The sequence below is a fragment of the Phodopus roborovskii genome, unplaced genomic scaffold (genome assembly GCF_943737965.1).
Source record: "Phodopus roborovskii unplaced genomic scaffold, PHOROB, whole genome shotgun sequence".
Taxonomy (NCBI): domain Eukaryota; kingdom Metazoa; phylum Chordata; class Mammalia; order Rodentia; family Cricetidae; genus Phodopus; species Phodopus roborovskii.
In genome coordinates this window covers 23,623,052-23,648,909 of record NW_026125397.1, presented here as the reverse complement: position 1 = coordinate 23,648,909, position 25,858 = coordinate 23,623,052, and the positions used below count along the sequence as shown (strand labels likewise).

Below are 25,858 nucleotides of genomic sequence, written 5' to 3'. Positions count from 1 at the left end.
GCGAGAAGTAGCCTTGAATGCAATGGCACAGGAGAACACTTCCTAAATAGAACACCCATAGCACAGACACTGAGAGCAACAATCAATAAATGGGACCTCCTGACACTGAAAAGCTGTACGGCAAAGGACGTGGTAAACAAGACAAAGTGACAGCCTACAGAATGGGAAACGATCTTCACCAACCCCACACCCGACAGAGGGCTGATCTCCAAAATATATAAAGAACTCAAGAAACTGGACGATAAAATACCAAAAAATCCAACTAAAAATGGGGTGGAGAGATAAACAGAGAATTCTCAACAGAAGAAATGCGAATGGCTGAAAGACGTTGAAGGAATTGCTCAACATCCTTAATTATCAGGGAAATGCAAATCAAAACAACTATTAGATGCTGTCTTACACCTGTTAGAATGGCTAAGATCAAAAATACTGAGAACAGCTGATGTTGGAGAGGGTGTCGAGTAAGGGGAACACACTCCTCCACTGCTGGTGGGAATACAAATTTGTACAGCCTTTCTGGAAATCAGTATGGTGGTTTCTCAGAAAACTGGGAATCAATCTACCTCAAGATTCTGCAACACCTCTCTTGGGCATATCACCAAAGATGCTCAATCATACCACAAGGACACTTGCTCAACAATATTCATAGCAGCATTATTCGTAATCGCCAGAACCTGGAAACAACCTAGATGTCCTAAGGAAGAATGTGTAAAGAAAATGTGGTATATTTACACAATGGAGTGTTTATTACTCAGGTGTAAAAACCAATGACATCATGAAATTTGCAGGCAAATAGATAGAACTAGAAAAATAGATAGAACTAGTAAAGTAACCCCAGACTCAGAAAGACAAACACAGTATGTATTCACTCATAAGTGGATATTAGATACAAAGCAAAAGATAACCAGACTACAATCTATAGCTCCAGAGAAGCTAGAACCTTCTTCCAGTAATTGATGGAAAGAGATGCAGAGATCCACAACCGAGCACCAGGCAGAATTCTGTGAATCCAACCTAAGAGAGGGAGGATGATGACATGAACAAGATGAACAAGGCAGGTCAAGACAATCTACAGAGACAGCTGAACCGAGCTCATGAAAACTCATGAGCTCTGAACCAACAGCTGTGGAGCCTCCATGGAACAGAACTAGGCCCTCCATATGCAGGAGACAGTTGTCAAGCTTGAACTATCTGAGGGACCCCATTAGGATCAGGATCTATCCCCGGTACATGAGATAGCTTGCTAGAGCCCATTCCCTTTGAGGGGATAGCAGGCTTAGATAGGGAGGGGCTTGGTCCTGCCCCAACTTAATGTTCCAAAAATGTGTCGACTCACCATGGGAGCCCTTATCTGTTGGGAGGATTGGATGGGGGAGTGAATTGTGGGGAGGGGTGGGAGGGAGAACTTCGGTTGGAAAGTAAAATGAATTTAAAAAAATGTATAAGTATTTTTAAAACAAAGTTTGTTTTGGAGGTTTCTGTGCACGGTTGACTGGTCTGTTTGGGGACTGTAGGTAGCAGATCATGGCAGGTGAAGCATCTCCATGGGTACATACCTAACACCCTAAAGACCTCCCACTAGTTAGGTCATCTTCTAGTGGTGCCATAGGCTGTAGACAAAGCCTTGATACCCCGGCCTTTGGGGGGGGAAATTCCTGATCTATACTACAGCCCACATTTAACACAAACTCTATATTACAGCCCAAATTTAACACAAACTCTATACTACAGCCCAAATTTAACACAAACTCTATACTACAGCCTAAATTTAACACAAATTTGCCAAGTCTTCCAAGTGGGCCACATTTCCACCAAGAACGCCCAAGAGTTCCAGTTATCAAGTACCCTCCTTACTGCTTCTTGTTGACCTTTTCCTTTTGTAACTCTAGTGGTGGCTTTGTGGTTGGTAGATGTTAAAGCCACATCTGTTTTAACTCTCTCATTTCCCAGGTGCCAAATGGTGTTGAGCATCTTCCCAAGAGTTTTTGTCTCTCTGTATCTTCTTTGGGAAAGCATCTGTTCAGATCTTTTGCTCAGGTCTGAACTGAGTTGTTGCCCACCCCCACCCCACCCCAACTTTCAGTGTAAAAAATCATGATACATTCTGGATGAAAGTTTTTTAATCTGATATATTGTGTAGAATATTTTATCTCAGGTTTTATGGTTGGGTTTTTTTTTTTTTTTTTTTTTTTTTTTTTGCTTTTTTATTTTTTTGTTTGTTTTTGACAGTTTCTCTGTGAGATAGTCCTGGCTGTTCTGGAGCTCACTCTGTACAACAGGCTGGCCTTGAACCCACAGAGATCCACCTGCCTCTGTATTTAAGTGATTCACCTGCCTCTGCAGTATTGGGATTAAAAGCACATGCCACCACTACCTGGCTAGGTTTTATATTCTTAACAACATCATTGGATTAGTAGGATGTTTTATCTTGATCAAATGTGGCTAGAGAAACCTTTTACAATAGGCGATGGTTATGCAAACCCGGTCAGGGTGTCAAGTACATGCAACTGTGAGTGCTTAGCTGTGGATGAATCATGTCTATTAACCTCCCTGCATCCAGGGCTCAGAGAACATCATGGAAATGCAGCTAGAAAAAAGTGTAAGATCTGGCTGTCGAGGAGGAAAGCTATGAGATTCGGACTCCTGGGCATGGCCTCGCCGCCTCCTACACACCGACTCCCAGCAACTGTGGCTAGCTGCATAATATCAAGCCAGTCAAAATTCTAACACAAAGGAGGAAGGGTCCCCCCAAGGCTCTGTTCCTGGTAGACAACCTATTGATAGTGGATGGTTGCTGATGGAGGGGAACTCACTCTCCATCGGGGACATGACTGCTAGTAGGCTGTCCATGTCTCCTTGGATGGCCCCACACCTGTGTGCATGGGGGCAGCACCAACAATTAAAAATCAGAGGTGGAGTTGGAGAGGTGGCTCAGTGGTTAAGAGTACCAGCTGCTCTTCCAGAGGACCCTGGTTCAATTCCCAGCACGGACATAGCAGCTCATAATTATAGCTCCAGTTTTAAGGGACCTGGCACCTTCACACAGACATACATGCAGGTAAAACACAAAAATGTACATTACGTATGTAAATTATTTTTTAAAGAGTGGGAAGAATGGTCTTCCCTGGGGAAGAGATCCCTAACTAGTTATAGATCCCTAATTAGTTATCCAATACTGAGTGGTCAGCCTGAGATCAGAAAAAGAAGAGTTGGGAGAGTACAAGGTAGGGTCACTAGAGGAAGACAGAGGGTCTGATCAAAACACGTTGTGTAAATATTTTCCATACATATATCCAATGGCTCTGACCAGATTTTCTGTAAACACTATCATTTTCTCTGTTGAATTATGTTAGCACTTTATCAAAGTTCATACATGTAGATACACGTGTGTGTGTGTGTGTGTGTGTGTGTGTTTATTTGTAAATTACCTTGGGATTTCAGTTATATTTATTCATCTATCTGTAAATCAATACAATACTGTTTTGATGGCAACAATTTAAATTTCAGATTGACTAATGTAATCCATCTGAATTTACTCTTTCCCCAAACCAGCAGTTTCTTTGCTTTGTGACTTCCTTTACTTGTATGTATGTATGTATGTATGTATGTATGTATGTATGTATGATATAATTATTCCATGGCAGTACATAAAGATTTGTGGGGCATTGTAAGGAGTCCATGAAAAGATACACAGCATTTCATTTAACCACTCCTACACGGCGAGATTACCCATACCCAGTGCTGCAAACAGCTGACCTCGCTCATGCCTGTGACGTCACACACGTGGGAACCTGAGTTTGGAGACTCCCGGGAGCACTGCGGGTTCACTCTTGCCAACCTCACGTGCAGGAAGACTCAGCCAGCTCATGTTCCTGCTGCTCTTGAGCTGGTGACTGTGGAACACACAGGTGCCGTTTTACTCTGCATTTCCCTTCATATGAGCAAGCGTGAGCCAGGCGTTTCATGAGTCCGCTGCACCTTTTCCTTTCTGTGAAGCAAATCCAAAGTCTGCTTACACCAATGACTGTCTGTACACTCCTGACAGCATTCGGAAGCAATGACTGTCTACACGGCCCTCGCGGCTGAGTGCGGTGTACAGAGGAAAGGAGGGGCAGTAGTTGCAGAACCCACTTTCCCTCAAACAGCACCATAGAAAGGAACGGATGCGCTGGGATGAGTATCAAGCCCTCAGCTTGGGAAGGCAGAGACTCTATTCGCTTAGAACCCAAGAGGACAATGAGCGAGCGAGAGGCAGCCGGGACAGAGACCTGAGCAGACAGGGAGGAAGCTGAGTCCCTCAGAGCCATCTGAGCAGACAGCCCAGCCCGGAGGTGGACATCTGCTCGTGTGAAACAGATTCCAGTTACTTCTCAGTGGTTATTTGTTCTCTCTGCAGCACAGTATTTGCTTCATACACACGGAGCTGTTCAGAGCCCCACGGCAGCAAACAACAGCCATCCTCTTTCAACCACATCTGAAGGACCGAGTGCCCTTTAGCTTCACACAGAGCTTTCACAAACAGCAATGGGTGCCTGAAAGTTGTAGTTAGCAACTACGATGAATCTATGATACATTCTCCATGGAAAAAAAGAAAATTGGCATTTCCTGAATTAGTTTGACATGTGTCACTGAAAGAGATTAAGTGACGAACCCAGGCCTGGCTTTTGGCTGGAGACTTCCGCGTGGTGTTCTCGAATCTAATTCTCCAAATAAGCCACACTTTATTAATGTTGTTATTTTTACAGATGACCAAACTGAGTGCCGGAGAGCAGTGAGGTGACGTTCCCAGTGACAAATGCTGACGATCCAGCTTGCGGTTCTGGTCTTGATTACGGTCTTCTTTTGGAGGGTAGCACCCAGGAAGCTGGCTTTCCATGCCAGCAGCAGCAGGGTCAAGACTGAAGGCCATAATAAGGCAGACGCAGGCCAGGGAAGCCCATCCCATCCTCAGAGTGTCAGACAGGGGTTATGATTTTTAGATAAAGTGCACCATTCTTTGCCGTGAGTTTCATTTGTTTGCTGTGTTCGTTTCAAACGACTGAAGTTGTCAGGGGTGAGCTGATCATCTGCTTGACTGACAGCCGTCAGACAAGACTTTTCTGTTGCTACAGTGGTTGCTAAGGAGCCCAGCCAGGGGATGGCTTCAGGACCATAAAGGACTGAGTCCGGATGGGGCCCAATTCTGTTATCTCCATGGTTCTCGGGTCCAGTGGGCTGGGAACGACGATGGCGCCATCGGGATGGTGGCAACTACAGTAGCTTTCACGGCCACATCCCCGACCATGGATTTGGCTTTGAAAAATACTTGATTTATTAAGAGCCACTTCAGGCACTCTGAATCGACACGCTCGGACACATTGTTTCAGCTAAGAAAGCATGATCTGTCACAGCCACCCCAAAAGTCACCCAAAACTCTCAGTCAAGTTGGGGACGATTGTATCTGTGACAGACCCAGCATAATCTTCACAGACTGTGTGTGGTTGTAAACAGGGCTGTGCCTATGAGTGACAGGCTGTGTCAGCTGCCTGCCTCCCACTCTTCTGTCCGAGCTTCCTCCGTGCTGTCCTACCAACCTGCAACACCAGGCATTCGCGGCTCCTGCAGAGACCGCAGAAGGCAAAGGGTGCAAAGACACAAGGGAAAGACGGTGGAAGCTAAGAGCTGGAGCACCACAAGCCCCGGCCACTGCAACCCAAGGCCAGGGAGTCCTATAGCATCTGTGGATGCTGCGGAGTAGCAGAGCTGAATGCAAAGCGCAGAGGCTGCCAGTCCTCTAAGCCCAGAGCTGTCGGCACTACGGGAGCTGCAGGTTAGCAGCCACATTCTCCACCCAAACATGGCGGAAGAACCCTTGGCTGGCTGGTCACAATAATGATCACAATTTATCATTACCAAGCCTGTGTCGTTTAGGAAAAGCTGACTATGCGATAAAGAGTTTGGGGGAGAGAAAAACCACACAATAAAATTAATAAGAGCAGAATCCTCGGGTTTAATCTTCAGCTATTTTTTGAAAAATTCATAGACTTTAGTTAACAGCGGCAGCCGCCGCAGCATGAGTTAGACAGTAAATCATCCCCAGCAAGGCTGCATCCAGGTGCTATTACTCCCTGGCAGGCAGGGCCTCCGGTCCATGAGCCTTTGCTGATGCTGATGCAGCTGCTTCTGCATCATGCCATGTAGAGGGTTTTTTTTTTTTGATTTATAGTTTGAAGTTAAAATTAGCAAAGAGTTTTTACGGCAGCGCAGAAGCCATATGCATCTTTCTGTCACTATCTCCAAACACTGCCAACGTTTGGCTCTCACACTCCTTGCTTGAATAGAAACTGGGTTTGGATGCAGAGAAGAAGAGAAAAAAAAAAAAAACAACAACAACCAAATAGCCAAACGTGGAAATTATCACAAAACCGTATGAGGTATCTGAAAGTCTTCAAAGCATCGTTTGGCTTCTGGTGCCACCTTCAGAGTCAACGGACAAAGAGATGAAATACCAGTCCTTTCGACTGTTTGGCTCTATCCACCTCCCTTGCCACAGCCATGTCCTATTTATCAATGCCTGCATACACAGAGAGAGGTGAAAACCGACCACGCTCTCCACAGGCCACAAACGAGGGTTCCTTTAATCTGGCACTGCAGTGTGTTTCTAAGGGACGCAATCACTCACTAGTAGCTTAGCTTTTTTTGTTTCTGTCTGGAAGTACTCATGAGAAGAATCTCTATGAAGGACACCAGCAGCTCTTCTGCTCTTCAACAATGAATTTTCTTTTTAAGCATCAAATACGTACCTGGCAATTCTGAGGCAGATCACTTTCGTTATTAATTTTTTTTTCTTTTAGGAAAAACAAGTCACTTTAGGAACAAAAGCAACCCTTGAAATGATCTCTCTCTTTAAGTACCCTTGTAAACGCTTTTGCTATCTAGGGGGAAAAATGTTCCACACTACCCCCAGCACAGAAGTTGGCGGGCGCAGAGATGCTCCCAGGGAGCTGAACACATGCAATTCAGCCCTGGGTCTCATTGTCCTAAAACACACTCTATAGGAAATGTGCTTGGATAAATTATGTACACATGAGCTTTCTCAAAGCCTCATCTTATCCTCTGCTGTGAAAACCCTTTTGCTAAAACGTGTTCAAAAAGTGCAAAGGATACCTGTTTTGCCTATTCAGTCTTGTCTCAGAAGACAAGAGTGGACAGGACCAGGAAAGAACCCATGGAGAGCAGCAACCAAGTCTTTACCAAACAGAACAAGTTTTCACTCTCTGGATAATCTAGACCTGACATATTAGTGAACTGGTTTGTCATTTTCATCAGTAAAGAAAAGCAGACTTGCAACAGTAGGGGTGGCAAATAGAACGAACTGGAATAGAATTCTGAAAAAATGCCTCCACTTCTCATGCTTACTAAAAATTTAGTAGCACGTGAGAAAAGTTCTACTCGGAGATCTTACCCAAAATATTTGTAGGTAAGAAGCATTAAGATTCCTAAGTGTCAGATGCCGGTTCTCTTGGTGGCAGAAACAAAGAACAAATAGCCATTCCTATGTTAGAAGAGCAATAAATTCTTCAAGGTTGTTCTTGAGAAAGCTTTGACTGTCTCATTAAAGGGATTTGGGTCAGCTAGGTTTGGGTCAGCTTGACACAGGTCGTTTAGGAAGAGGAAAACACAACCAAGAAAATGTCCCCGCCACAATGGCCTGTAGGCAAGCTTGCAGCTGTTGCAGGGCCCAGCACACCGTGGGCGGGGCCATCCCTGCGCTGGTGGTCCCGAGTTCTACAAGAAAGCAGGCTGAGCAAGTACCAGGGAGAAAGCCAGTTAGAAGCACCCCTCCATGGCCTCTGTCCAGCTCTGGCCTTGAGTTCCTACCCTGACTTCCCTGGATGATGAACTACAAGCTGTAAGAGGAAATAAACCCTTTCCTCCCCAGCTTGGTTTTGGTCATTGTGTTTTATCACAGCAACTGAAACCCTAACTAACTAAGACAGGGTTTTTGTTGTTGTTGTTTGGTTTGTGTGTGTGTGTGTGTGTGTGTGTGTGTGTGTGTGTGTGTGTGTTCAAAGAACAGGAGAAAGAGGAAGGGGAGAGGAAAAGGAATACGTGGGTTCGTTAAAGATCAAGAAGCCGATTCCGCCACACCTTGTCTCACAGATGGATACCTATTCTGATATGTTTCAAATTATGTGTCACCTCAGGTTGGGAACCACAGGCTAGGACAAGCCAAACTCGATCAAGGAGAGATAGAAACCTAAAAAGGCAATTGTACCCAGAATCACCCTTTTAGAACCTGCTTAGAATATACATTTGCTGGGATATATAATGTTAAAACTTGAGTTCAAGGAACATTGTTCAAAGATTGAGTTACTTTATGCTGTCTCTCCACAATGGTATATTTGTGTATATTTTACATGTTTTGACACAATTATATAAATTGCAATGTACATGATGTTCATTGAGTTTTACAAAGTAGATTTTACACAGAAATACATGTATTTTTTGTACTTTAAGAGCCAATAGTCTCGAAATAGCAAGTAACTCGAGAAATATGTAAAAGCAGTGTCTTACCAAGCAAAAACATGGGAGGGGCTACATTTGTATTCAAGGTTGAAATAAGCAGTTTAGCTTTCTGGAAACTTTAGATAAACTCCTAAGTATGCTGAAGTCTCTGTCAGAAGTAGCTTCTTAGTCTCTTGTCTCATTTTGGACATTCCTAGCATTCTTTAGGAGCAACTAAAATCCGAAATTCAGTATAAACAGCTCTAGCATTCCCCAGCACCATGTGTTCAGGTCATCTCTGTAAAAATATGCAATGACCAGCAAAATGGAAAAGCCGTCTTCCAACATTATTAGCTTCAGCTCTCGTTTTCTTAATCTGATGGGTTTATTCACTTTATCTAATACTGAATTCAAATGAGAAGTCTTACCTTGTGATGCCCAAATTCATTCAAAATGCTTCCCAGTTTCCTGGTGTTGCTGTTTGACTTTTGAGCAGCCACAGCTGGATGTGGGTCCCGCCAATCGATGGCCAAGCGGTGATGCCAGAGGCGCTGGTTCTCCAGAGCGTGGGCTGATTTGACACTAGGGTCAAAACGGTGCACTTCACATCCATCCCTGGCCATGCTCATCTCAAAGCGTGTGTCGTCACCTCCCAGGCTAGAGGCAAGAGAAAGAAAATAAAAGCAAGAAAATACAGCAAAGCAAAGTTAAAGGAAAACACTGACAACCCTAACACCAGTCTCTCTGGTGGCATCATGTGTTCTGTTTTAAAACATGTCTAATGTACACATCCAGTGAACTTCACATACGCATGCTCTACACACACATGCATGTTCTATACACACATACACATGCTCTACATACGTATGCATGTTCTACACACACATACACATGCTCTACACACATATACATGTTCTACACACATATGCATGCTCTACACACACATATGCATGATCTACACACATATATATGTTCTATACACACATACACATATTCTACACACACACATATGCATGCTCTACACACATATATATGTTCTACACACAAATACACATACTCTACACACATATGTATGCTCTACATACACATACATGTGTTCTATACATACACTTGTGCATTCTCTACACACACATACATATATTCTATACATACAAATGCATGCTCTACACACACATACACTCATACACTATAGACCAAAGCCTCTGGGAAAAAAAAAACAACTAATGTGTTAAACACGGATCACAGAATCACTAGCTAAACGTGTAGATTCACATGAGAATAGTTTAAGTTGTAAATTAATATTAGCAATGGAACATATAAGAATACCCGCTAACTTCAAACTTCAATAGGCACACTATGATCTATATAGTCACAGAGGCTAGGAATAGAGTAAGAGACTCGGGTGAGGTCTCCCACGGAAGGTGAAATAGAATGATAAAGTTATGAAGAAATTGGGAAGCTGGAACGGGATTAAACAGAGGGGGACAGAGGAGAGTTAGAGAGGGAATACAGAGAGGGACGACTAATACTAAGTGCCATTTGAGGGGTCATATGAAGACTACTGTAGTAGAAGCTTCAAATGTGACATGAGTCTAAATGGAGTCACCAAATAATGGAAGAGACAGCCCCAGCTAGACACCATTTGCCATCAAGTGAATCCTCCAATTCCAGGAATGGAACACATCTAATTGAGTTGTTGGCCAAAGGGGTCCCACGGAAACCCCCAAGCGACTTAGCTATTACCAAGACCATTAGTTGCTCTCCACAAACTGATTGTAAAGCTGAAGACAATACTTACATATTTCACTTAAATATCTCCTTGAGCACAAAGAAGTCAAGCTGGTGTCCACATAGAGCCTTCGCTCCTCCTATAGTCTTTCACAGTCCTAGAAGGTACTCTGCATGCTAGTAGGGCAGAACAGTAAACAGCAACCAAACTACAAAGCCTGTGCTCTACAGGACAAGTGTGCCTGCAGGACACACTTGTTTAAACTGTGGCACAGATGTTGTGAAAGTAACCAACCACTGGATTTAAAGCTCAGTCCCTGAGATGGAACTCATTCCCAACATTTGTTAGGTGGCCTATAACTGGAGACCAGATAGGCCATGGACCCAGGGGAAAATCAAATACTCTTCTTCTGCTGAAGGATCATAACAATAAAATGACTCTACTGACACTCCGCTATACCCAAAAATCAGAGTCTCACTTGGCCATCATCAGAGAAGCTTCCTTCTGTAGTAGACGGAAATTAGTACAGACAGCTACAACTAGAGAATGTGCAGAGAGTGGAAGGCATCCCCTCGGGGCCCTGAGAACTATACAGAAGAGAAGGTGGAAAGATTATAGGAGCCAGAGGAAATGGATACCAAGGTAACAGTGTCTTCCAGACACAACAGGACCGATGTGCAAATGAACTCACAGAGACTGTGGCAGCAATGCACAAAGTTTGCACAAGTCTAAGTCAGATGGGTACCAGCACTGGAGCATGAAAGGGACATGGTCTTCCATCCCTAACCTAGAAGCTATGGCCAATTGACAACCACTTACAAAGGAAACACTAGTTTTCTCCGATGGATGCTCTTTGGGTACATAAATCACACTTCACGGAAGCCCCCATGCCCAGCGGAAGATGACCAACACAAGACTAACTCAATGGTACTTTTGGAGATTTTTGTTAGTTTCATGATGTTTTGCTTGGGTTTTTTGTTTGTTTGGTTGGTTTTATCTTACTGGAGTTTTTTGCTTCCGTATTATGGGTTCCGATTTTGTGTTTTTATGGGTTTTGTTTTTGTGTTGTGTTTCTGTGCTTCTGTTGCTTTATCTTTGTTGTTGTTGTTGTTATTATTGCTTGTTTTTACTTGCATGTTTGTTTTCTGAAGACAGAGAGAAAGAAGGTGTGGAGCTGGATGGGTGGGGGTAGTGGGAAGTTGGGGGAGGAGAACACATTGTATGAAACAAAATTTATTTTCAATAAAAATAAGAATATCCACTAGTCTCAAGAGAATCTTCTCAGCACAGGCCGAAAAAAGGTAAGCCTGGGCTTAATTCCCTTGAGGGGGCTGCATTGTAATGAGGCACTAATTTGTCTCCATGGCACTAAGCACAATGCTGAACTTGTGGGCAGGCACTGTGTTCTTTTCAAGGGAGTGTATTTTCAAGTAGTGAACACCACTAAAGAAAAAGGAAAGGCAATGTGTGTGCTTCTACTAGGTCCAAGGCACAAGAATAGAATCTGTACCTAAGTTCACAGCAGTAGGGGAGGAAATGATGAATACGTTACACCTAAACACCTACTAGGTGGTATGTCCACAGTTCATATACTTACACACACTGAGCTAGCTACTAAGAAAAACTTCTTATTTAGTGTAAAAACCACCACACTGATTAGAATGCCAATTTGAATGGAAAACATAAAACTAACCAGAAGAAAGCCTTCCCTCCTGGTAATTAAGATTTCTCTGCCAAAAATTCTATGCTTTTTTTTTTTTTTTTTTTTTTTTGAGAAAAGGGAGAGAGAGGTGGAGACAGAGGCAGAAACAGAGAAAGACTTGCTATGCAGCCCATTGCCTTGAACTCACAACTCTCCTACCTCAACATCCTACTGCATGGAACACAAGCATGTATAATCATGCTAATTTCCAAAGTCCTATGATCACTTGTGATTTGGGATAGCAAAAGCCCACGGAATGTCTATAAAACACTGGCCAAACCCAAGCCAGTACAGAAGAACTTGATTCTCTTAGACTGCTAGTCCAGACTGTTGCACAATTTGGGCACACACACACACAGGAGCTAACAATCATTCCTCAGGTTTTAATTAACTGAAACAAGCTTGCATCTACCTAAAACACCCAGGTGGCCCTGTTGGCCTTATTCTCGCCCTTCACCCTTCGCCCTTCACCCCACTCTGTTGCTCTCCGTCTCACTACATACCTTGACATGTCATTCAGCCAACGATGTCCCTCAAGCAGATCTCATTAACCCTCTTTAGCTAGAAAGACCCAACATCTTCATTTCTTCCACCTCACAGGCCGTTGCCTATTTTCTCCTTTCTATAAACCCTCCCTCTTTATTCCCTCCCCCTTCCCTCCCCCTCCATCCCTCCCCCTCCATCCCTCCCCTCTCTCCCCCTCCCTCTTTATTCCCTCCCCCTCCCTCCCCCTCCCTTCCCCTCCCTCCCTCTATCCCTCCCCTCCCTCCCCTCCTCCCTCTCTCCTTCCTCCCTCCCTCCTCCCTCCCTCCTTCCTCCCTCCTCCATCTGCCCCTCCCTCCTCCATTCCTCCCTCCCCCTCCTTCCCTCCTCCCTCTCTCTTCCCTCCCTCCTTCCTCCCTTGGAATCAGACTCAGAGCCTTATGCATACCTAGGTAAACACTCTGCTCGCTGAGCTCCAGCCCTGACCCTTTAAACTAGTTCCTTATCATTCTAGTTTCTACACATAGAAAAAATTAGAAAGTAAGAAGCAGAGGAAACAAAAGCACATTTTCAACACTTGAAATTGTAACAACTAACTTCTAGAGATGACAGGTTTCGTAGTTTTTCTGCATCGTTCCATCATTTTTCTACATATATACAAGGGATGGTGTCTGTTATAAATTATTAGAAGCACATGCCTACACATGTAAGTCAATCATTGCATGATAGAGATATTTCATATCATATGGCAGATTACTTGAAACTGCTTGTAATTTGCAACTTTTATTAGCCGATGTTACTTTTGCTCAACCTGTCTAATCCTCATTTCTTCTTGGCAGTCTGTTAGTCTGTAGCTGTGGGAAAATGACAGAAGAATAATCCAAAGGAGGAAAATGTGAATTCTAGCTCATGGTCTCAACCCATCACCGAGGGGCAGGTATGCTGGACCAGTTCACAGCATGGCAAGCAGGAAGCCCAGCAAGCCAGTAACAGGAAGGACCAGGCAAGACAGAGCCCCCAGGACACCCCACCCAAGAACTGATTTCCCCCAACTGGGCCCAGGTCCACAGTTCTAACCCTGGACTCTCGATTCGTATCTTGAGTCCATCATGGCTCAATCCATTCAGCACAGTCACGTGACTATCCACAACCCCCCCATGCCCCTAGAGAGGTGCTGAGCTAACCTCCAACAGATACCCCTACAGACATGTGCTGACCCTCACAAACACCCCTAGAGATGCGCTGCACCAAGCCCTAGGCATTTCAACCCACCCAAGCAGCCAAGATTAAATCACAATCAGTGTATATAGACTATACAATCATGGGATTTCACCATGACATTTCCACACCATTTAATTTTAATATATAAGTATGTACTGTGCTGGGAAGCAATAAGGTATGCTCATTTACCTAGTGTGTGCAATTCCGCCTTTTGTGTATTTAAAATAATGCTTTTTTTTTTTTTCAGGCTCAGTTTACATTTATCAGGTTTCATGGCAGATGTTAAAAGCAAAAGGAAGACTCCAGATACTGCACAACACATCCCAAGGACTCCAGGGGTGGATGGAGCCCAGGTCAGCCACCTCTCACGCATGCATGACATCTACAACGCTTGCGTGCACAGCCTTTCCACACGCTCCTCCACAGCGGGTGACCTGGGACACCAGGCTCTGGAGGAACATTCCTCTGAAGCTCTGGAACGTCGCCACTTTTTAGGGAGTGAGGTTGTGTTGACCTTGCTTGCTCCTGACTCTCTTGTACCCCAATGGCAACAGAGAGACCTGCAACACTGCCCTCAGTGACAGGCTTTATGTAAGGCCTGCCACTCCCGGGCTACACAGCAGTGTCCAGACACAGCTCGCAGCAGGCTTTGACTCGCTGACTTACTCCTTGCGTAAAGGAGTCTTTAGAGGATGCTACGTGGGAGCAGGGCACCCACGGGCCCTTGAGCTGGGGGGGCTCACAAGGCCGTGATGAGGAAAAGGCATTTTGAACAAATAATTATAACGGTGCCTATTATTAATACAAAAAAATCTGAACGTAAACCATCTTCCACTGTAATTTTAACCACAAAGAGAATTTACTGTAGGAACGTTTACTTGGTAGAAATATTTTCTCTGTGGTTTAGTCTGTGGAGCAAGCAGCAGAAATCACATGAGTGGCTTCCATCTCATGGTCTGAGGTGACCGGTCCTTTCCCCCATCTCCTGTCTGTGTTGCAGTCACCCAGGAAGGCAGAAAGAGAAGCAGTGGCCACACTGTTGTGAGGCCACCCACACCCTGAAAGCTACACACTTCTCCACTCGCAGCCATTGCTCACGGCTAATCACTGAAGCCCCAGGGAAAGCCGGGGAATACAGCAATCCATAGTGGCCTTGTGTCTTGCTAACTTCACCAAAAGAAGAAAATGGACAGTAGGGGACAATTAGCAGCTTGTACCGTTCCCTTCTGAAACACTCAAGCAGTTAGGATCCATTTCAAGGCTTCTAGCTAAGCCTGCCACCCTCCCTCCATAAGAGGGAGGTGACGTTAGATGATTCATGAATAAACATCGAACCAGTGCTGGGGTTTTAGGGCACGACAAAGGTTTCGGGAGCTAAGAAGGGAAGGACTTTGAGCTAAATTTCCAAAAGTAGGCTGGACTAGAACATCAGGACAGTTACGCTGGGCCTTCTCCGATGTCTCAGAGCAAGGCAACCAGGTTGCCTGCGTGCAGCTGTGTGGGACGTCACTAAAGAAGTCTCGGGTGTGCTGTTCCGGCAGAATGACCGTCAAGATGATTTCCCCGGAGATGGTACCGAGAGTTCTTGAGAGAGCAGGGCTTATCATACAAGTTGTACACCAGTGTTCTTTGGACGGCCATGAGTGTACTTTAAGCATTTGAACCATACATATCAGCATCTGTGTGCTCTGAAAGGAAAAGGGAGTGGATTGCGGAAGGCCTTGGTTAGTTAGCCTGTTTTTAAGCAGGCTTGAGTGTCTCACAGTAAGTGGGTCTTATGTCCCCTGGGAATCAAAATCTTAGTGCATAAGGATATGAAAAGATGCTCAGGATCCATTACTCAGTAGGGAAAGACAATCTGAACCCACAGTGAGATACCCACCCCAACTACTAGAAGGCGCATAATTGAAAAGGCCAATAAGGTGTTGACAGAATATGTTTAAATACCTAAGTATATTTATACATAGTATATAAGTGTATTATTATGTAAATAAAACTGTTAAGCTAAAAACAATCAAAAGTAAATTTGGGGTACACATCAGAAGTTTTCCAGCCTTCGTCCTGAGAGGAAAGGTCTAGAAGTAGTGAGAAGTGTTCTCCTCCCGACTGTGAGCACATCAGCAGTACAGAAGACACTCTGGCCAGGTGGCGGGCTACGTCTGTAAACTGCCACATACATATGTACGTGTGTGGGGAGGTATGTGGTGAGGGGGGGTCTCAAAGCACACAGAGGACAGACAATGCATGAAATTCCAAACTGTCATTAAAACATGAAGTCAGGCGTGGTGTATATGCCTTTAATCTCAGTACTCAAGAGACAGAGGCCGGAGGATCTCATTGAAGCTAGCTTGGTCTGCATAGGGCATTCCAGAACAGGCAGGGCTCCACAGTGAAACCCATGTATTTTCAGGACACTTTTCATTCCCAAGGGAATGAAGTGGAGATTTTAGGGAACACACACGCATGCCTCCTCTTTTTACCAATAAAGCATAGATATTACCCATGGCACAAACAGCTGCACAGCGTGTCCGTGGTGTTACGGACCACAGCTGGTGATCAGGGAGAGAGTGAGGAGGAACACTGAGACCCAGCATCTTCTCCTCCTCTATTCCTGTGTCCTGTGCTAACGCTGCTCTTGCTGGCTCCATTCAAGCTCTGGGAAACGAACGCATTTGACTGGGAGGCTCATTCAGTCTCCTTGAAATGCTCCCAGCCACATTGCGGGTTTTCTGTCTAAAACACTGGCTCGAGTTGCCTCCATGTGTGACATAGGGAATCTTCTGTCTTACACCAAGAAGTCGTGTATCGAAACAAAAGAGTCTAACTTAACACGGAGCAGGGGGAAATGAAGACGGCGGCCTCTGCCTCGTTTCTTCTTCCTGGCTACTCGGTTCGACCCCTATAACACAATCGCTGCCATGACGGTAAACTAGGCGACGTCTCTCTCTGGTCCACTCATCCTGTGTCCTGCCACCACACCTGGACAATCCCCTCCCGACTGTGGACACGGGAAGAGCCCGTCTGAAACTGTAAGCTATGCACTACCCTCCGAACCCGTGGCCTTTCTGCTTCTTCTTTTTCTTCCCTTCAACGTCTACCTTCCTTTCTTGTCCCTTGCAGTACGTTCACTGGCCTACTCCACACCATTTGAAAAGCGAACCCGAGTTTAAGTTTTGATAGGACTCGTCAGTTGTCTTTTTACGCCTCCCGTGGAATATGGAACTTTGACTCGCAGCAGAGAAACGCTAACCCTGGGGGAGGCAGTCTAGGGAAGACCTGTGGCAGTTACGAGGGCGGAGGAGAAAGGATGAGGCAGATCAGACGCAGCCTTTGCCCCCTGACTCCTGGATTCTCGGGCCAGCACGCCCCCACCCCACCCCCAGGTGCACCTGTCTCTCTGGTTTACCTGAGAATCAATGGCCCCAGCAGAGGCGCAGTTTCGTTATTGCCGGTCTCACGAGCTCGCACACGCACTTGTTCGCAGGGGCCACAGATTCCTCATCCACCCTCCCGCTATCACAACTGTCCCAAGGCTCCCAGACGCTGGTGACACAGGACCGACCCTCCCGGTAGTGGGAGTGTCTACTCGGCCACTTGTGTGTCTCCTCTCAGTATTACTTGAGATGGCAAACAGCAATCTACTCGTCCTCAACAAGTAGTTCATCAAAACAGGAGTGTCGTCTAGATCCCAGACCCCACGCCACCCGTTGCCCGCAATCAAGAAGTGTTATTTCTCTCTATCACAAGTGTTTTCTTTAGACTCAAGTCTTCTTTCCTTTCTTTGTCCTTGTTTCTGTGTGGATTTTTGGTTTGGTTTTGAGTTTTGAGTTTTAGAGTTGTTTGATTGATTGTTTGCTTTGTTTTGTTTTGTTTTCGGGGACAGGACCTCATTTGGGGACAGGACCAGCTGGCCTTGAGTTCCCAAAGATGCACCTGCCTCTGCCCCCTGAGAACTTGGATTAAAGGTGTGAGCCACCATGCTCAGATAGATTGCAGTTTGTAATAAAAGCTTTCATGTCTTTCATCAAACATTGACTGTTATAATCTAGTCATTTCTGTTTCCAGTGTAATTCAGGAGTTCTCATTTGCTTTTTGCAAAGATGATTTTTGAATGCAAATGAAAGGAAATAATGTTTTTCTCTGTAATAACCTAAAATCTTGCTGCAGAACCATCTTATCTAACAGCTTGGAGGGAAAGATTTCCAAACACACCCTAAATAACTCCCCAGGTTTTATCTTATTCAGTTATATTCTTAAATGAATTTACTGTGGAATGTAAAATGTTAAGCAGAATGTAAAGCTTGGGACCAGGAAATGGGATCATGACTACATTGCCAACTTGCATGCTATACTATGCAATTATTTTTTAACCTACTTTCACAAATTTTTAACGTGACATAAAATAAATACCACTGTCATGACTTCTAGTCCTCCCTACAGACTTGAAGCAGAGCTGGAGGCTTCTAGGAAAAGCTAGACTCTAACCCACAGGCTGCACAGCTCCTGCCTGACTTCAGTGCCATTCAACACATTACCTGGGTCTCCTTCTCAAGCAAGCCAATACCAACATGCCAAGTCCCATCCTGAGACACCTGCAACATATCTTCATTTGAACCACTTAAGAACATATTAACTTCAGCCTTGTACCTGAATTCTTTCTTTGTTTTATAAAAATCTGAAATGACTTGCAATCCCTTGTTTTTGATCCAGGACCGCGTGTTATCCCAGGTTGGCTCTGACCTCATTATACAGTGGAGGGTGACTTTGAACTTCCGATTCTCCTAGCTTTACCTCCTGAGTGGTAGGAGTCTAGGTATAAATGCCTTGGTTCTGTACTGATGAGGATTAAGGCCAGGGCCACATGCATGCTAGGCAAGCACTCTACTGACTACACCCCTGCCCACAACTGCTTGTAACAGTTGGACAGCAATGATGCTCCCCTCCTAACCAGCTCCTTTGGGGAGGTCTCCAGACACCGAGGTGTCTTCCTCTACCCACGACCACAGAGTGGAATAAAGTAAGTGAGACCTAGAGCGACATTGTTTAGGGTCTTCTTAACTGCTTTAAAAGTACTACAGTGGCCTAACCTGAGAACCCACTTGCTCTCTGCAGTCTACTGAGCAGAAATAATTCTCTCCTTTGTTTTGAGACGTGTATCATTTTATCCTTGTTGTTTTGTTTTATTGTTTTGGGTGTGTGTGTGGGGGGGGGGGACTGTGTTTTGTTTGTATCAACTTGGCACAAGCTAGGGTCATCTGAGAAGGAACTACAATTAAGAAAATGCCTTCATAAGATCTGGCTAGCCTGTAGAGCATTTTCTTAATTAGCGATTGATGTGGGAGGGTCCAGCCCACTGTGGGTGTGGCCACCCCTGGCCTGATAGTCCTGGGTTCTAAAAGAAGGCAGACTGAGCAAGCCAAGGCAACACTGGGAGCCACACCCCTCCATGGCCTCCACTTCCTGCCTGGAGCTCCTGCTCTGACTTCTCTGGGTGAACTGTGGTGTGGAACTGTAAGCATAAATAACCCTTTCCTCCCCAAGCTGCTTTTAGTCATGGTGTTTCATCACAGTCATAGAAACCTGAGACACAATCTGTAAGTTCAGGACGGTTTACAAAAGGGCTGACACACTTGCTGAAATAGTCCCATTAATTTATATCCATCTTTTTATAGACCCTCTTGAAATCTGTTTGTAGTATATCGAGGTCATTTTCAGCTTGTATAACTAAGTCAGTGTTTTGGCAAAAATTGCATGCTTTTTCTAAGAATTCCCTTTACTTTCTTTTTACCTAAATGCAAAGCTGCACATAGCTTGATCACAGATACACACACACACACTCACACACACACTCACACACACACTCACACACACTCACACACACACTCACACTCACACACACTCACACTCACACACACACTCACACACATACTCACACACACTCACACTCTCACACACACACTCACACACACACTCACACACACACTCACACACACACTCATACACACACTCACACTCACACACACTCTCTCACACTCACACACACTCACACTCACACACACACTCACACACACTCTCTCACACACTCACTCACACACACTCTCACACTCACACACTCACACACACTCACTCTCACACACTCACACTCACTCACACACACCCACACACACTCACACACACTCACACACACTCACACACACACACACACACACAGTAGTGGCTGTTGGCTGTCTTGGGTCATTCATAGCTGTGTGAGCATTCCTGGCACACTTTTCCTTTATACAGCCACTGATATTTTTCTCTCTCTAACAAGGGTGTCTAGTTCACGCTGGAAGCCTCTGGTTTCTCCAAGGGGCCCCTCCTCATGCTGAAAGTGAAGCACTTTGCAGCAGGATGGAAGGTAAGGTGGATCCTGCCAAGATGACCTCAGTCAGAGACATGCCAGCACCTGCCCATACAGCAGGTCAGCCTGAAGCAGAGGCAAGAGACAAATCTCATTGCCCGTACACACTGCCCCCGCCACCCCGTCATCACTGAAGAGGCCTCGGCTGCCAGCATGAATGTTTGTGTTCTCCTCTGCTATGAAAAATGTCTTACCCTAAGGAGTAGAGGCGGCAGCGCTTGCTGCGGATTTGATGAGCTAAGCCAAACCTGTCATCAAGACACACCAGCCAGGGATTCGTTGCAGGGCTGGAGTCAGCAGCCAAGCTGTCTGTACCCATGTGATCGCATGCAATCTGTAAGGATTGGAAATCAATATGAAAAATTTAAAATGCTACATGATGAATGGCAGACACAGACTTAACTGCCTTCCCTGCTCCTGGAAATAATGATGGGAGAGTAAAGTCCCCCACTGCAAACCATTCTTTCCCCCCAGGGAACCACAAGACTGCTGCGAAATGTTCAGAGGAATTTCAATTACAAGTCTGTCGGATAAGAAGTAACCTCGTGCAGACTCAATGCGGGTTTCAAAGGAAATGGGCTGCAGTAGCCATCTGCCCAGATTGCAAATTGGGAACCGGGATGGGAAGAGGAGTTGGGAGGTTGTGTGTGAGTGGGGAGGAGGCGCTGAACGGAAGGGTGTCTGGACTGAGACCTGGGCATTGTGGCTGCTGCAAAAGTGTGACACAATGCTGAGCAAGACATTCACAAGGTTACCTGTGCCTTACTACAGGCAGATAAGGAGAGGGCGGCGCTGAGGCCAGAAAAGTAGCCTGCGCTATCCTGTCCCAGCGAGGAGACAGGGTTCTCTAATGAGCTAATTATTCTAATGATAACCTCTAAGGAGCAGCGTCCTGGAAGAGAGGCCTGGAGTGGGGAGTGCTGCCCAGCTGACCCAAGCACTTCTCTTAACCCATGCTTCAAAATTAGGTAAGAAAGCCAAAGGGACTGTGGATGGAAGTTAAGCAGGGAGAAGCCCAATTCCAATGCACAGCAAGCAAATGAACTTCCCAAGGGAGGACGGCTTGAGCTGGGGGGGGGGGGCTCGTACTGATAGGAGAAAACAGTTATGAGACCCAGACACTGGCCTCACTGAGTGACCGAAGGTCCCTGTTCTCTGCATTCCTCCGAGCTCTCCTAACCATCACCTGAGAGACAAAAGACCCTGCAGATAGAAAGGCGCTCTGGTGTTCACTGCTTTGTTCATTGGAAAACAACAGCAGGTCTCTTTTTGTTTTTCTTTGCTTTGTTTTTCTTAAGAAGATACTCTAGGGCTAGCAAGTGTGTAAAGCAATTGCTGCAAAGTCCTCAGTGGCATCTTGGGTCATCTGTAACTACACTGTTGTCTGTAACTCAAGCACTCTGTCATGACCCTGTGGGTCTGGCTCCATGACCAGTCTAGCTGAATTGTGAGCTCCAGGGTCAGTGAAAGTCCCTGCATCAATAAATAAGATGAGAAGAAAGAAAGCAACGGAAGAAAACATTTGATGCCGACCTCTGGCCTCCACATGAACTTACAGCCTGCGTGCATGTGCGCACGCGCCCAGGTAAAACTGGAAACACGGTTAGAGAGATGGCTTGGTGTCTAAGAGCACTGGCTGCTCTTCCAGGGGACCAGGGCTCGATTCCCAGCACCCACACGATGGTTCATAACTAACTGTTAACTCCAGTCCCTGAGGGTCCAGTACTCTCCTCTGATCTTTGTGGGCTGTGTGTACACACAGCACACAAACATACATGTAGGCAAACACTTGAACACATAAATTAAGACCTCAAAGTAAAAAAAAAAAAAACAAAAGTCAAAACAGCCAGGCAGGGTGGCCAAAAGTCAAAACAGCCAGGCAGGGTGGCACTTGTTCATAGTTCCAGCCCTGAGGAGGTAGAAGAAAGGACATCAAGAGTTCAAGGCTTCCTTCAGCTACATGAGGAATTTGAGGCCGGCTTAAGTTGCATGCATCTACTCTCAAAAACAGTCACAAGAAAAACACAGGAGAGCATTCACTTTTCTTTCCTATCCACCCAGGGTCTTTCCACCTCTGTGTCTCTAACCGTGGTTGGAAGGAGAAATCAGTCACTGGAGACCGTTCCAGCAACAACTACAGAACACAGGTGTTAACAGAGAGAAATGGCAATGTTGCCTCTGTCTGTCCACCTGCTCTTCCTCACCTACCCAAGGGCAGGGGCGTTGCCAATCTAACTGGCCAAAGCTGATCTACTAATGGGGAACTTGCTGTGTCTTGAGCCGGGGGAACTCAGCCCTTCTGCTCCTCTGGGAGGCTGGTGAGACCCAGGCACTTACTTCTGTGGCCCCTAAGCCTGCCTAAGCCTGAGCCCTTCGCTCCAGGGCAGTGCCCTTCTCTGAAGATCGGATACTTGCAGACACCTCTCCCTAAGACCTGCCATGATGACACATGGGCCATGTTCCTGCTGCCTTTCTGGTGGCACCAAAACTCCACTCTGTCCTGTTAGGTGTTGCTTAAGGTGCCGCCCCCTGCTTCAGAATCACCTAGAGATTGGTTTGCAGTAAAAAGGAAGGTTCTGCCTGCATAGGACCAGGCCAGGTCCTCCGAATGTGTGTGGCTTGGGCCGTCTGTGGGGCCACTGGCAGTGGACCAGGATTTATCCCTAGTGCTTGAACTGGCTTTTTAGAGCCCATTCTCTTTGGAGGGATACCTTGCTCAGCCTAGATACAGGGAGGCAGGGCTTGTCCTGCCTCAAGGAGAGGTGCCAGACTTTGTTACTCCCCATGGGAACCCTTGCCTTGAGGAGTGGATAGGGGTGGGGGGGGGGAGGAGAACAGGAGAACGGGCAAAAAATGGGAGCTGGAATAAGAAAAGATTGTTTTACAATTTTTAAAAAATGATGAAAAATAAATAAAAACAGAAACTGTTCCAGAAAGGGGGTGGGGGCAGGTTCTGGGTCCCTCTAAATACACAGTATCCCGACCCAAGGAAGATGCCGTCTAATAGGCTCTGCTGGGGCCCTCAGGCAGCTGGAGGGTTTGGCCTCTTATAAAGTCCCTCAAAAAGTGACCCTGGCCATGTCTCAGGTCTTCCTACCTGTTCCGTAGAAAGTGAAGGGAAGTGACTGGACCTGGGCCAGAGCTTTCAACAGAAAACAGCATCCGCTTAGACCCCTCACAAAGAACAGTTAACCGGAGGCCTCTCTCTAAGGAAGAGACCCAGGGCCCCAGGATCTCAGTCCAGGGCTACCGTCCTGAGACGTAGCCATGGTCTTCTCTCTCTACCATGATCCAACTTTATCTGATTACATTTTTTTCTTTTTCTAAGATTTCATCTGCCACAGATATTCTCCTATCAGAGAGACACCATTTTTAAAACCCCTCTTCCTCTCTTAGGAAAAAAAAAAAAAAAACCAATCAGGAATTATCCAGTTTTAACCATTCATTAACTATCTCATTGACGGACATTCGAGTTTTTGTTTTTTTTTCTTTTTTAGTGAGGGGAGGTTAGAAAATAACTACAAGCCATCCATAAAATTCTGCTCTTAAAAATTAATTAAATATTGATTTTTTTTCAAACTTTCTGGTTAAGATTTATAGCCAAGGTTTCAATAAACTCTCTTACAAGCAAAATAAGCAAGGACAGCAACTCCAAGCTAAGCTCCAGCTGAAGTAATTATACCCTCTGCCTGCCTAATTCCCCTTGTAATTTTAGCAATATAAAGTAAATTAGGTCTGGACAAAGGCAAACAGACTCCAGGAAAAGAAAATGTTTTGTGAATTTTTTTTTATTTATTTAGCTTAAAGGGATCTAACTCGTTTTCCATTTTGTTTTGCATCCCAAAAGCTTGAATAGCAATTCTACCAAGCCATGAGTAGAATGTGGCAAAAAGAGCCCTTAAAATTTGGGGAGTTTTTGGCAATAATCCCTTAAAAATTAAGTGTATATTCATATGGTTACATTATTTTGGGAAGCTTAAAGGCAGAACTGAATATTTTGTTTTCTCCATCCCCCCCCCGTGTGTGTGTGTGTGTGTGTGTGTGTGTGTGTAAGAGAGAGAGAGAGAGAGAGAACACAAATATAGTACATACTATTGATACAATATTGCAAAACTCTAATCTGTGTCTCCAGGTCTCTAGGGCCTGACTTTCTGGGTATTTTACAAGTAGATGTGGAGATAATTGTATGAATAACAGATTACAGATGAGCAGTAACAGAAAAATAGAATTTAAAACATTTCTTCTTATTTAGAACAGCCACTGCTGCTAACGTGAACTCCTTACTGGGAGGCTTGTTTCCTGGAGCATATGGTATGGGCCGCCATAAAGAGCTGGCTCTGAACCTTTCCATCAGCACAGGCAAGAGATTCTAAGTTAACCATTTCCTGTTAGCAGCTCACTCTATTACTGACTGCAGAACTCTGTGGTGTCATTTGGGCCGCCCATATTAAGACAAACAATATTGCTAATTAAACTGGGCCTGACACTCTGCACACTCTGGTTAAATATGGCATCCTCTGATGTTTCACCAAAAGAAAGAAAAAAAGAGAAAAGAAAAGAAAGAAAGAAAGAAAGAAAGAAAGAAAGAAAGAAAGAAAGAAAGAAAAAATTCAGAACCCTCACCATGCCATCAAGGTCATCACTAAGCACAGGGGTACCACACCCATGGCTGTCTAATGCCAACCCACGGGCCTGTCCTCAGTCAGATGCCTCTCATATCCTACTTACCATTAGAGAGGGACATTTTATTAATGCTGAAGATCCCAGAGACCAGATCCTGCCAGCCCCTGGGCATGTGATCAGCATAGGCCTTTGTACTGATACACAAAAACTTCAGCCATGAACTTACCAAAGGCTGCGCCTTACTGTATGAATTTGAACATAGATGTGAGGGATATTTTTTTTTTAAAGCAGCATAGGAGGATGGGGGTGGAATTCATTTAGTGACTCACTGCTGCTAACTGAAAATTTTAGGTAGCAGTGACTTTAATGTTCTGCAAGTTTTGCAGGCTTCCATTGTTAGATGATTTCTAAATGAGGCATAAGTCACAAAAGCATCCCCGAAGCTCCTTGCTGAACGGAGAAGGGGCAGGAGCCTGGTTGGTGAAACGGTCTGATGAACACTCGGTGTCATCCATTGTGGCTCCCACCTGGAAGCCATCAGAGCACAGAGCTTCACCGGATAAATGTCCCCTGATTACAAAGCCATTGTGAGGTCTGCAATCTGTCACATTTTATGAAGCACAAAGAGCCTCCCACTGAGTCTGGAAGGAACTCAGGACATATCATTTCAAAATATTCCAAACTGGGTACAACCATTACTTCAAGCCACAGTGCCACAGTCACTTAGGCACTGTGGCCTCAGAGTCAGCCATTGGCCTGACTTTTCCTATATGTAACAAGCTATACAGATTCTTTGGGGAGTGGGGTGGCCTTCCCATACTGCGGCTGGGAAATACCCTAGATCCCATTGGGATTTCAATAAGACAGAATAAACTAACTTCAGCGTCAACTTCATCATCCACTAGCTCTTAGGACGCGGCCCCCACCCCTCTGCTGCTGAGGTCCCCACCACAGATCAGGCACCAACCCATTTTCCGTCACGTAAAAGGTGTACGGGCCATTTCTTAGGATATCACTGTCTCACGAAGACTCTTGGGAAGTTTGGCAGAAACGCTGTCCGCCTTGCTCTGTGTTAGTCAGGATCCAGATGCAGAGCCCGCATCACACTGTGGTAGAAAGAGTCTTCCTCCCACAGCTGCAAACAAACACCAGCTTCTCCCTCTATCAGTAAGTGTGTGACCCTCATTCCTGGGCTCCTTGAGGCCGAGGCCGT

At 45.3% G+C, this 25,858-nt stretch overlaps 1 protein-coding gene across 1 annotated transcript in view; it reads right to left on the bottom strand.

Moving 5' to 3' along the window:
* Positions 1–25,858, bottom strand: part of Mettl24 (methyltransferase like 24) — a 91,565-nt gene that overhangs the window by 33,300 nt on the left and 32,407 nt on the right. The window contains exons 3-4 of the mRNA XM_051175561.1: positions 20,217–20,356; positions 8,916–9,144 (exon numbers count right to left, since the gene is read on the bottom strand). Coding sequence (XP_051031518.1) covers positions 8,916–9,144; positions 20,217–20,356 — 369 coding nt within the window. The remainder of the gene's footprint in view (positions 1–8,915; positions 9,145–20,216; positions 20,357–25,858) is intronic.